General features: G+C 37.8%; 1 protein-coding gene across 2 annotated transcripts in view; it reads left to right on the forward strand.

The window, feature by feature from the left end:
- Nucleotides 1-13,930, forward strand: part of TRHDE (thyrotropin releasing hormone degrading enzyme) — a 223,227-nt gene that overhangs the window by 193,834 nt on the left and 15,463 nt on the right. For both annotated transcript variants that reach the window (XM_075495695.1, XM_075495703.1), the window contains 3 exons: nucleotides 1,069-1,216; nucleotides 3,377-3,474; nucleotides 3,972-4,079. In XM_075495695.1, coding sequence (XP_075351810.1) covers nucleotides 1,069-1,216; nucleotides 3,377-3,474; nucleotides 3,972-4,079 — 354 coding nt within the window. The remainder of the gene's footprint in view (nucleotides 1-1,068; nucleotides 1,217-3,376; nucleotides 3,475-3,971; nucleotides 4,080-13,930) is intronic.

Below are 13,930 nucleotides of genomic sequence, written 5' to 3' on the forward strand. Positions count from 1 at the left end.
GCCTATGTTAAATTGAAGCTTATAGAATCCAACTTGCTGACTTTAAGTGTTTAATGAAAACAGAATCATTATCTCCTCTCTAGGCAGGCAGAGAACTCCTTTGGGATTTAAACACATGCATCAGGAGAAGAATAGACCTGTGTGTTTCTGGAAAGTTCACACCCACAGGGTTACACTTTGTTTCTGCAGTCTGGATAGTTAAGAAAAAATGCTGTTCTGAAAAAGAAAATGAGTGCAAATCCTAAAGCTTGATATTTCCAGTACTCAGTTTTAAAAAGCAGCTTTCAAATGCTTCTGTCTGTATTGCACTTTACTTGTAAAGCTATTAATTTAAAAAGCCTTCCTGAAACACTGCTAAACTCTTTCCCTTGCAGCAAGAGGTCCTTTATGACTGTAAAAGAATGGGGCAAATTTCTGGCTGATTGATTTATAAACACCTGAAAAAACCATAGTCTATGTGGAACGTGGTGAAACATCCTTAACCAAAGTGATGTCACTGAATGCCACTTCAGTTTAACAAAATAAGTCATTCCAAAATGGCTTAAGGTGGAGAGAAGACAAGGTAGCTCTAAAGGAGAGAGAATAGAGTGGGGAGGAGAACTGTGAAACTAAAGGATGCTGCTTCTCCATTAGTTCTTCCCAATTGCCCATGGCCAGTAGAAATGTTCTCTGAAGCAAAACGTCTTGGGTTGTTGATTTTATGCAGACAGCTTTCCATCTTACAAATCAGCGAAGCAGCACCTTTCTTTTGTTCTTTTGCTTAAAGTCAGTTGCTTCATTGTTCATGTCTTTTATAGCCACAGGAATCCATAAAAAGTGGGTATAGCTTGTCTAGTTTTCTTTCATGTGTCTTCATGCGTTCCTTCATCCAGTAAGTATGCCTTCACATGTGTTGGGAGAGACTGTGAGTTGCTGTTTTTTCTAAGGTTGACTTTTATGCCGTTATAATGTGATGAGTTTATCATGTTCTTCTACGTTTTAATTTCATTTGGAAAAAAAGAAGTCATTTTTGCCACATCATGTATCTTCTGCAAAAACAATTTAATACTAACTTCTTTTATTTTGCAGAGCTGGTTATTTGCCTCAGAATATTCCTTTGGAGATTATCAGATACCTTTCAGAGGAGAAGGATTTTCTGCCTTGGCATGCTGCCAGCCGAGCTCTTTATCCTCTAGATAAATTGCTGGACCGCACAGAAAACTACAACATCTTCAATGTAAGAGATACAGTCTTCCTCTCTTTCTTTCTTCCTCTCTTTCTTTCTTCCTTTCTTTCTTTCTCTCTCTCTTTCTCTCTCGCCCCCCCTTCTCTCTTTTCATTGCCGAGTGTTGAACTATTCCCCAGTCAGATACTGTAAATGACCTGGGGATATTAGCTTTCTTCCTAATTATTCTTTATTTAAACATAGCAATTGTCAAGCTTTGGTTCATTTGCATTTGAACAGTGATAACTGTTGTTTGAGGCATATATGATTAGCAGAAGGAAAGGTAATTATCCCTCCTATAAAATATTATGACAAATAAAGTATTTCACTTAAAGGAGCCAAAGTAATCTATTTCCAGATTTTCTCTTTCGAGGAGCCCCACGGCGATATTTAGATTGATGCCCAAGCTCAGCAAGGACACCAAATGCAGGCACAACTGAACAGGATGCATGCAACTGAAGTAAAGATTTGTAGTCATTATTTTGTCCAAAAAGCCATGGTGAATTCAATGCAGTTACCTTAATTAACAAGGATTAGATCACCGTTGAATCAAAAGCCCATTCATAATTGGGTCCGAAGGGACAGCAGTAACAGCTAGCAGTAGATAATTAAGATAGACATGACAAACATTTTAACATTTTACCTGAAATAAAAAAAAAATCCTAGCTACGCTGAAGCATGTTTGATGAAGTACACAGGATTTGATTGCAGCCAGTGACAATTATGAACTCTTGGGGTTTTTTTATTCACTACGAATTTTATATAGTCTACATATTTTCAGTGACCAACATACTGTAATTTTATGTAATTTTGTAAAGTCTTCAGATGAAGGAACTCTCTAAAGCCTGAAATGCTTAAAGGTGCTTTTTTCTTCTTAAACGTATATTTGCTTGTGTGTGTGTGTGCAGAGACACACATGCTCAGAAAGCAGGAAGCTAGAGGTGGCTGGATGTATGTATATATGTAGAAGTACATACATATATATGTACACACACATACACAGAGCTACCTGCTGGCATGGAAAATTATTTTTGTAGAACATATACTACAGATTAATAGACACATTGAGATTCTTTCTTTATGAACCTACAATGTGGGCCTACATGCAAACCAGAGCCATAATATAAAATGAAGTGGAAATAACTTGCATGTTTAGTCTGTTGTTAACTGCACAGAAAAATTCTTAAGAGACTGCCATTGCTATTTCACTTTTAAACGTGGTTGTGTAAAGCAAACACAATTTTAATAAATAAAACCAGTAAAATTCATGGCTGGGTTGTGTTTTATCACTACTGATGAGAGCTTTGAAAGCAGAGGTGATAGCAGAGGAAATAAAAAGTCTTTTTAGTCACAGAATAACATATCTGCTAGAGAAAGCTGCACTATGAATCTCCTTTTGTGTTGACATCATATATACGTGCCCAAGCATCCACAATAATAAAATAGATGCTCTCCTATGCAGTTCTTTATATCTCAGTTCTCTTTTTCAAATTGGTAAATTCCACTGGCAAAAGATTATGCTGAATACAATGACACTGATTTTCTTCAAAACTGGCCAGAAAATGTAAATATGTTTCCTGTGTAAAAAGTAAAAGTAAGCTAAAGTGCATCTTTGGGCTTGTTTTGTTCTTTAAGCACACCAAGAACCTAAACTTGAAACATAGTGTCATTAAATGTACAAAGCTCATTTGCAGCCACGTTGTTCGGTATTCTGAAGTCAATTGACTGTACTTATGTGATGTTTTTGCTATGGCTGTGGATATTAAAACAATATTCTTTTAAAAGTGAACATGCATGGTGTAGTCGAGATTGGCCATAGAGTAGAAATTAAGCTGTTGACACTCTTGCAACTTTTCACCCGTGTATTGTGAGTACAAAATAGCATGTAAGAAACTCTTCTTAAATTGATGAGGTGTGTAACAATAAATTGTTTTATCCTAGGCATCTAATCAAATATCTGCTCTATAGATTACTTCTCACTATAGCAGTGAAGGAGGATTATATGTGGACATGTTGCTTTGCTAAATGCAAATCAAAATCTTTGGAAAGTAGGACATTATTTGAGGGTAAAAAAGAGAGGCAAAAACTCAATAGTCAATAGTATTTCAATTTCAAATAAAAAATAAAAAAAATACATGTTAACACTGAATATATTTTTCTTTCCCCCCTCAGGAGTATATTTTAAGACAAGTTGCATCAATGTATCTCAAGCTTGGATGGCCAACAAATAATTTAAACAAATCGCTTGTTCAAGCATCCTACCAACATGAGTACTGTTATTTATTTTTTATTATTATTGTTTGTTTGCAGGATATAGTTGTAATAATGCACCCTCCTAAAATTTGTTTAATCTTTAGCATATCATACTTTCCTAGCTTTGTCTTCCTGCTGTTTTACCTTTCTGGGTTAGAGGGAGAGGAGCAAGATGCTGTGAGATGAATTCCTCTTTCCTGAGTTTGGGGAACATGATTTCCTAAGCCTTAATTTAAAATTTGACTGTACTGGATATTTAAGAACTTGGACTCATGTGACCACAGAGGTCAGGAAGAGTGCATAAGTGTAAATGGGGGCTGGTTTTGGTCCATGACCTTTCTTTAGTTCTTGTGGCAGCTGTAGGCATTAAGTTGACACTGAGATATGTATAGCTGGATTATCTTTGATACGTTGCCCAACTATCAGTCGCTGCCACTGTTGTAAGGAATAACTTTTTGTAAACATTCCAACACATTCATTAATGCAGCCTTGTTGCTTTCTTAAATTTGGACAGAGAGTTGCGTCGGGAAGTCATCATGTTGGCCTGCAGCTTCGGTAACAAACACTGTCACCAGCAGGCTGCAACGTTAATCTCGGATTGGATTTCTAGCAATAGGAACCGGTAAGTGGAACCGAAATGTGTATTTTCCATTTCTCCTACTCAGAGGCAATACAGCTGGCATGCTCTTCCTCTCCTGCCTGCCCCCATCCGCAGTGCCCCGTTTTGCAGAGTGGCATGGGAGGAAGCAGAGGTCGCCGGCTGTTATTTAAAAATGTCTGTGGGGCTTCAGAATGAGTTATTTGACTTTGCATGTATGAGTGGGTGGAGGGGACACCCATGTAGCCACTGCCCACTCCTGATAAATTGCTGTCAGATGCTAGAAGGAGAGAAGATGGGTTTTAAGGGGGGGTTTAAAGGAAGAAAGATGAGTGAACACCGCATTGGCAGGCAAACATGGAGCCTGTGTCTGGGCAAGAGAGAAGAAGGTGCTAAGTGATTAAAGAAGTAGGAGAGGATAGAGGCAGAAGGGCTGAGAAGTAAGAAAGAAGATGAAACAATGCATTTGAGGGAAAAGTTATGAAGTGCTTAAGGGTGAAGACTTGGAAATTAATGTGATTCAGGAATACATGGAAAAGCTCATGCAAGGTTTCAGATAGGGGATAATATGATAGGTGACGTGTTGAGCATTAGCAGCCCTGTAGTGGTTTGACAGCAAATATGTAAGTTAGGCTGTCCAGACACAGGTTTATTCAGCTGAGGAAAGGGAACATGGGCCGTGGATGGTGTATGAAGTTTATCTTTTAAAGGCAAGCATCTAAGAAATGTTAAATTACTGAAATATAAATATTTAAGTATGTAGTGATCTATGGACAAAGAGATAAGTACAGAGTATAGGTTAAGACCATGACTTCTTGAGAATGAATGATGGATTTTCTGATTATGTGGAATGTGGGTGTTGAAGTATTTGCATAAGTACATCACATGATATTTTGGTTTAAGGGAAAATATTTTACTTTCAAGTAATAACAAAGAAAAAGAGAAGAGAAGAAGTCTTACATTTTTAGTCCCAATCTTGTATTAGCTCTGCAAAAGGATCAGATCTCTACAGACATATAGGCATGTAGGATTTTTCAAAACATCTTGGGCAATCACGTGTTTGTTTACAATTAAAATATGTCTGTCTGTCTTTGTAATCTTTGAAAATCCTTTACAGGCATACCCAGTTACATAAGTACCCGAGTGTCTTTTAAAACCAGCCACGAACTGGGCATTAATGGAAATTGCATTCCTGTATGACTTGGAAACTTCTGAAAAAAAATTATCTTGAAACTATGACTATGTACCTTTAAATAAGATGTGTGTGAGGGGGAAGGTTTTCTTGTGTAAGATGATACCAGATATATTTATTATGTAATATATACCCCAGGGTTTTATATGAATTCTTATCGTCAGCAGCAACAATCAGTACGAAACTATTCAAAGAGTAGATTAAAGAGAAAGAATCGTTGGAAACAATCTGCAAAAGTCATTTACTTAGATATTCATTTGCAAAATTAGTTAATCAAACCTAGCACCATCTATTAGCATGCACAGCAGTAGATTATTCAGTGTTAAAAAGCTGTCACCCTGCAAAGCTTTCTCCTATCCTGTGTCTTCATCCTTTCCAACAGGATTGAAGAAGGAGGCATCAGGAAAAAAAAGCAGCTTATTGCTTTACCAACAATAGCAAGAGAGGAAAGGAATAAATTTAAGGAGCCATCTGAAGATTCATCTTAGCCTTTCTATGGGGCCATTCTTGGGAGCACAAGATTGTGACTGCCAGCATATGATGAGTATTATGATAAAAGTATCACAGCAGGGCAGAGGAAGAAAATAGCTACTAAGTTAAAGCAGTGCATTTCTCCAAAGGAACTGCACAGTTTTGAAAAATAGCTGCAGCAAATAATGTAATTACAGAATACAGATTGACAGTCAGCTGATAAATAGGGGTACAACTTGCAAAGAAGACAGAGACATGTTTTTATTCATTTCTTAAGATTATAGGATTTGTTCAGTTCCCCACCCCAGAATTTACCAGTTGCTCTTCTCTGAGCAGTCTCACATACTGAATGTAACCAACATATGAGCAGACTCATTTCATATCTACTTATATTGAAAAGGCATTGCAAAAGCTTCTAGTAATAGCAGCTTGGTAGACATAAAATAAGCTTGTATTTCACAGCAACAACATTTGTAGGGGTCTCTCAATGTTCTCTTAGGAATGTTCACATTCCTGCTGCATCAGAGGTACCCCATATCTCCTTTGCTCTGTTTAAACCAACTCAGACTGAAACCTGAAAATAAAAAGTCTGTTTTCCCTGCTTTTCCGCCAAGAAAATGATGATGATTCTACAATAAGAATTTAATTGACATGGTATTTGAGTCATGCCCCTGCCTCTTGTAGCACTTCAGAGACAATAGCTAGCTCAAGTGCAAAGGGCAAGCAGGTAAGTACAAGATACGTGCAGAGAGCACATCCAACAGGTGCCATTTTATATTCTTTCTCATTAGTCAAGTGTTTCGCTCAGTCTGATGCCCTTAACAGCTGTTTGTCAATTTGCTGCAAACAGCCACCTCAGAGTGTGTAGGAATCCCTCAGAGCTTGTTTCCTCACAAAGAAGGGGGAACTCATGCTGCTCATCTTTCTCCAGACTTCTCTGACAACTCCTGGTGAGGAAAGCTGGTGACAGGTACAGAAACTATATGCATCTTCTTCGCCTGTTCCACTCCTTACCAACAATAAGTAAAGTTGTATCTGCTGAAAACTACTCTGAAAGTTCTTGTATGTGCCCTTCCCTCTTCTGAAACAGAACAAAGGCACTGACTGATGAGTTGCAGAAAGCCTGGTCTTGGTGGGTTTGCATAGCCAGAGCACGAACATAGAGTTCCAGAGAGCTCAGAGATATTTTTATATACAGATATAATTTGAGTTTGACTATGAGAGTAAAACTAAAGGCTAATTTGCAACCCTTCCACCCATCCCCTCCCAAAAACCTTATTCTGGAAGATGAGATGTTTCATAAACTGAGCTAATTCACAAGCAGCGCATGTTGGAAGGAACACAAATTCTTCAAAGCAGTAGACCCCAAAATGAGACTAAGGAATTAGGCTTGTGTCCCAAGATTCTAATCAATACAAAATTAGGCTAATGTCAAATTAATATGTGGTATTAAATACCACATAAATGCACAGGCAGTAAATCATGTAAAGGAGGAGGTTTTTGATTCCCTGGCAGTTACTGCAATTAATAATACCATACAAATGCTAAAATTCATAACTTTTTAGCCACTTCTTTAATCTATGGCTTTTTAGAAGTTCTTTTGGAATGTTTTTTCTGTTTTACTTGTAGCATTTAATTATGGATAAAGTGTTGGGTAATAAACAAATACAGTAACATCTAACTCTGTTTTACCAGCATATGCCTACAATTGCTGTGGTTTCTAGTAATTATATTTAGTCTGGTAGGTCCAGAAATTAATTACCATCTACTCTTCACTGTAGGGTATTGAAATAATCATAATAATCAGTTACTGTTTGTACTTTGTAATTACATGTTCTTTACTGTGCAAATAATTTGCCACTGTTCACCAAGTAAAATAATGGTCATTCATAGCACAAAGCCAGAGGTCCTCTTTATGTTTCCAGCACTATTTGAAAAAAGCCATTAGATTTTCAACTGTAGCACTGCAGATTTTCTTATGGAATTAGTAAAAAAACCCCGTACACGTGATCTGTAACATTAGCCTCCATGCATGAAAGTGGAAGTCAGCTGAGAGGCTTGAACGCTTGAATTTCTAAAGTGACTTAAGTGTTGCAGTGCTTCATTTTTAGATGCCTGGCTCACAGGGCAGAATCAGATGCTTGGAGTTATGCTTCCTACAAAGGGATTTGGGAACCTCTAAATGAAGTTGGTGGCCGCCACTATGCTGAGTGAACAGCCTCTTAGCATGAGACTGTGAAGAGAGAGGGTGGTCCCTCTTAAGGGTCCAGCACTACAGGTGGAAAGATACCTATATCAAATGAATATGTAAATGGCGATCACAGAGTTAGGGCTCCTTGCAAAAGATGCCTTTCAAAAGTGTCACTAAAGCAGGAAAAGGTCTGCTCCTTTTCTTTTCAAACACAGCTGGCAGAAAAGCTGTTCCTCAGCCCCCTTTTAAACAGTAGTTCTGAGATAGTGGTAGAGCTTCAGTTTAGTACCTCAGCCCTGCATCTGCCACATGCAGAAGACCACCCTGATGACCTATCTATGAGGTGTTTGGGACAGTATTAAGGCACTGCACACTTTCCTGCTCTAGTCGAAGCTCAGCCACTGGGATTTACTTCATTAGCAAGAGAAATAATACAGCTCGCCAGTCTAAAGATGAGAGCATTCACCTGAGGGAGAGAGGCTTGAGTACCTGAAATACCAGGATTACTTAGTATGCGAAGGGCTTTAGGTGGTATTGCTCACTACCACTTCTGCAGGGCTAAAACAAGGAACATAACTCTAAAAAAGACGTTTGGCTTTACAAGGAGCAAACCAAACACATAACTTTGCATGTAGAAGAGGCTATAAGGAGACATCCGGTTTTACTGATCTAGGAATTGATGTCATATTTAAATCCTTGCAATTGCTAAAAAAGAAGTAATGATTTCTTTCAGCTGAAAATCGGAGGTTAGACTTCAAGGTATGTCTTACTGTCTTTTTAATCAATGACTTTAAGTAATTTTGCTCTGTTTAAATGGCTGATGGCTCCAGCACATTTTGCTTGAAAGTCTGCATTGACTTCTGACTTGATAGTTGATATGAAGGCAAACATTTTCACTCTGTTAAGTTGGGATATATGCTACTCCTGTATTGGAGCAATGGAAACCCTTGAAACTTCCATGTTGATGTTCAGAAGAGTACAAACCTAGTAGAAAATGTATAAGCACGTTGAAATTTCCCTTGTAGTTTGAGAATGTAAGGTTACTGGGATTCAGTCAACAGCAGAATGCTGTACAAGAGAAGCTACTGTTGGCTCAAAATTAAGATGTTTGCTTCTACCTTCATTTAACTGAGCTCATCCCTGTGAAGCTCTTTCATGTGTGAAGAAATACATTATTCACACTCCTTAGATATAACAGTATTGTGGTTCAGCCTAAAAAATTAACAAAATTACCATACAATGCCTGCCTGAGCTTAAGGATCAGCCTTGTTAACCCCTTTAACCTTCACTGCATATCTATTCGGAAAGAAAAACATGTTTCTAAGAGGATTAGCATTTTCAGACTTTTTGCCTTGGATAGACTGAGTGAACATGTATTTCTGAGGTTCAGGAAAGAACCTGAAGAGTGGAGAGCTGCAATCTGTAAACTCCTGACAGGAGATATCATAACAACGGGTAACATGTGAATACACACTACGATGGCTCAAAGCATAATTTATCCATAGACAAAAGCGTGTTTTTACAAACCTCTCTGTGGGTGCAGGCGTGATTTTCTTCCAGCTGCTGTTACCATCCATCAGCTACAGGTTGCCACGTACACATTTCTGCTGGCAAAGTGGGCTGTGGATGTATGCTTGCTTGAGGCAAAGTTAGACAGGATAGCGTGAACATGTGAATATGTGAGAGAGCTGCTTTGAACTGAGACAGCTGATTTTGCCTTCAGAAAAAGGAGTGCTTGTATTCTGGTTCTGTTAGTAGAGCTGTGGTGATGCTGTTCTTTTGCTAATATGCAGCAGTGAGCAGTGGGAGACGATAGTATTGCATCAGACACAATTATGTGGCGATGTTACTGGACCCGTTGGAAGGCCCCTAGCTAGTCATAGCCACTTCAATTTGCTCTCACTTTTTTCTTCTTGAGAAATGTAACCATTGCTATTTATTGGTTGCTGTCTTTTAATGGAAACAAAGTACCTTAATTAATTGCCTCAATACCCCTAGAAAACTTACAGTAAATGCATTTGATTGATCTGGGCTTCATATCACTTTGGGGTGATTTTAGGTTTAATGCAGTTTTTACTATTTTTACTATTATTCTTCTGTCACAAGCACTGATCAGTTTTGTTTACTTGGAATACTGCCTTGCAGACATCATCGATTGGAAAAAAAAAAAAGGGAAAATCCAATATTCTACCCCATCAAACTTGTGTAAAGTGAGGGTTGCATTCTGATGTCTGCAAATTTGGTGTCTCTTGTCCTTGCACCTCTTATGCTGGCCTTATGGTTGATAACAGTCTGCTAATCTTTGATCAACAGGGCTAAGCTCACTATGCTATTTGATAAGTAGAGCTAATGTTCAATACTTAGCTTCTTTCTAATACTTTTTTTCTTTTTTTGCAATTCTGAGTGTACGTTCACTCTACACTTTCTAACACAAGAGATAAGAAGGCATGGGTTTTCTTTTTTGTCTTTTTTAAGGAGAGCAATACTCAGATGAATAGATGATGTTTGCCAGTGGAGTGCAGGCTGCTGCACTGAATTAGACTGAAGTCAGCATCCATTCCGTAGCCCATGGGTTAATGAAGTTTGCATTTGTGTGTCTTTGTGAATGAGGAGAAGTAGAGACTGCCAGATTATCCTGAATGCAAATCCAGATATTTTGAATCTCTTCTGGTCTCTAATCATCCAGGTTGTCTGAGAAGTCTTGGGATGCTGTGGTGGGGCCAGAGATCTCTGAAAAGAGAATATGCCATGAATTTTCCTGTTCAGTCTGTGGGTTTCAAGTTAGAACTCATCTGTGTGTCATTTTGCATTACAGATGAACCACTTTTTGTTACTAAAAAATGAAATCAGGATCTTGTGTGATTGCATCCTAGTACTCAATTACCTCATTTAATCTTTTTAAGTGTAATAATGTGGATATGGGCTTTTCCAGTGACCTCTATTTGCCATTTCAGAGACTTTTGTCACGTTGCTGTTACTGTTAGGAACACTAGTTAATTCTTTATCAGTCTTAAGAAAGGTGCAAGTAATGAAGTAAGATGACTTCCATCACATAATGTGAACAAAGGCAGCAACAACCAACAAGCCTAATTTGAGAGTACTAAATCTCCATACTTGTTTGTGCAGAATTTGTATTTCCTCTACAAGGAACAATGGATTCATGTCCATCCACCTGCCTAAATTGGCACTGTGCTTACTTGGATGGACCTTTAACTACTCAATGGAAATGCCACCAGAAAAACAAATTGCACTGCAGGAGTGTACAGGAGACTGTAACATGTCTATAAATGAAACTATCCATAGATCTGAGAGAGTGGTAAGTAACAAATTACTAGTCATTAATTGAGACCATTTCAATGAAGTCTGGCTTAGGTGATAGAAAATCAAATGTTTTTCCAAACAAAGCATTTTTTCTTTCCTTTTCCTCCTCCCTTATTTCTCTCTCTAATGACTTGAGATACATAATTTTGTTGCTTTGTTTCACATGGCACACTAGTGCTACAGTCTTGCAACAACTTATAAATGTACTTAAGTTTAACCACCTACATAAGTATTTGTGGGAATGTGGCCAACAGGTTAATTGTTTTTGTTAGTTGCTTAGAAGAGGCACTAGGTTTTTTCACAGGTTTGATGCCCACCAGGTATTTTTGGAAATCATTAGCAGCAAACATGAAAAAATGAGAGTTATTTTCATTTTTTTCACACATCAATGTCTGATAAATGTAAAACAATAAAATGGATCCCTTCTTCTGTGTTCTGAACCCCTAGAAGTTTTAATTACTGAAAAAATTCAGGCATAGCTATTCATGCATTTTGAAATGTTACTGGAGCTTTGCCAGCTAATGTCAGCCAATGTTGCTGGAGTGATTTAACTAATTAATAGATTGTTACAACATTTGAGTAGAATCTTGCACTCAAGTCAATAAAACTGTTTAAGGAGGAAGAAAACGCTATTGAGTGCACAAGTTAATCAAGGAGTTAGTGCTCTGAAAGACCATCTGGGGAGTACATCTGAAAAGAGAGGATTTTGTCTTGTGAAAGACAAAACTGGGCTTCATGGGGCAGCTGGTTCAGGTAGCATTTTTACCTTCCGACTTCTGTGTGTGATCGCTATAAAATGACCCTGTATGTAGCGTTTATGGATTCGCAGTAATTAATTTGCAATCCTTAAAAATTAGATAGACTCGTCTCCGATTTTCTCGTTCAAGAATGATCTCTCCACAACTCTGCAAAACAATTGAACAGAAAGGACCATATTTTTGTTGCACAAACTGTTCAGAAAGGACAAAACAAAGCATATCTACTCAGAGATTAGTTTCACAAAGAAGTGCTTAACTGACCGCTCAGTCATTAAAATCAGTGTTGAAGAGCTTGGGTGTGCTAGTCGCGTGTTCGGTTATGGGACATCTGCCGTAGGAAGGGAAGGGAGCAATAGTAGTAACCATCACTTGAGGGTGATGTATTCTCTGCCTGCCTCAGTCAGACCCATGTGATACCTGAAGCTCGGGAGCACGGGACTGGGACTGAGGAGACCTGGCGTCTCTGCATAGCTTTGCCACAGGCAGCCTCAGTAGCCACATCCTTGGTTAATATCCCCTGAATTCAATGCGTGACAAGCACTTGAATGTCAAGCTCATCACAGCTCTGTGCCCCAATTTTCGAGGGGATACTCGGCCCTTTCTCTTCAGACTGGGCGTGTGCTATGGCAGAGGACGCTCCCCTCCTCTGTGTGCACCGTGGTGCCAGCAGCATGGCTCCTGGAGTTTGTAATAGGGAATGGGAGTATAAGCTATGGGACTGCCGTCTTAAAAAATAAACTTTGGTGCTGTTCCTTATAATAAAATCTGTATTACAGATCTGCCAACAAAGTACCAATACTTCGTTGTTATTTCTTATCTGAGCCCTGTAACCTATTAAACAAGACTACAAATATAGTCATCAAGAAAAATAGGCTTAAGTTAAATGTTAAATAGTTGCAAAAATAAAGAATAATGTTTCTGATTAATTTTCTTTGTCAAATAGTACCCTAAATGGTATTGAAATTTGTCACTTAATCAAAGAACTGTCTAAACTGTGTGCAATTACATTTTAAAAAATTAGAACACAATTTGCCCAGAAGATAAATAATTATGGTCCAATTTTATAAGTGTATCTCCAATTGTTAGAACATACTTTAAATAGGAACAAGTATGTACCAATTAATTATAACTTAGAAGATTATTCTTAGCTCATTGTAGAGCTTTATTATTCACTCTTGAAAAAAAAAAAAAAATCCCTGTAAAGGCACAGCACGATTTTAATTAATTTTTTTCTAACTGTTTAATTTTTAACTTTTTTCCCAAAGTGTTTAATTTTTAAACATGAGCTCTGCTAGTTACATATTTCATTCTCACCATCATATCTCTTAAGCAAGAAAAATAAAGTTAAATAAATTGGATCAGTATTCAAATAAAAGCCATTTAAAGTGATGCTTTCAAAAGTTAATCTTTATCTTTATTCTTCTGAAGTATCCATCAATCATATTAGCTCTTTAAAAATGAGAGCAGCCTTGAAGGCCCAGATGAAGTTTAATATAAGAAGGGGATACGTTCTGCAGTGTTACTACCTAAATGGTACTGAAACAATGGTAATTTTATCCCATTGATTCAGTTAATACAGGGGCAAACTTTCCACATGATGATCTAGTGCCTTGGAACTGCAATTTTAGAACAACATTTTCCATGAAGCTATAAAATAAAAAAAAAAATCTGTAGACTGGGGAGATTTCACATGTTTAGATAATGATGAAATACAGGCCCATAATGACTGGAGGAGAGAGAAAGCAAAAATCCCCACAAATGGAAAAAATTAAATTAGAGGGCTCTGCGTTGAGGCAATAGTTAAAGAAAAATGACTTTGGGGATATTTGCATTTTCATAAACAATTTTCATTTCCACAAGAAGAACTCCCCTGTCTACAGTCCTGATTACAAGCCTCTCACAGGAGTAATTTGTAGCTTTTCATAGCCGTAAGTTTTGTAGT

The sequence above is a fragment of the Mycteria americana genome, chromosome 1 (assembly GCF_035582795.1).
Source record: "Mycteria americana isolate JAX WOST 10 ecotype Jacksonville Zoo and Gardens chromosome 1, USCA_MyAme_1.0, whole genome shotgun sequence".
Taxonomy (NCBI): Eukaryota; Metazoa; Chordata; class Aves; order Ciconiiformes; family Ciconiidae; genus Mycteria; species Mycteria americana.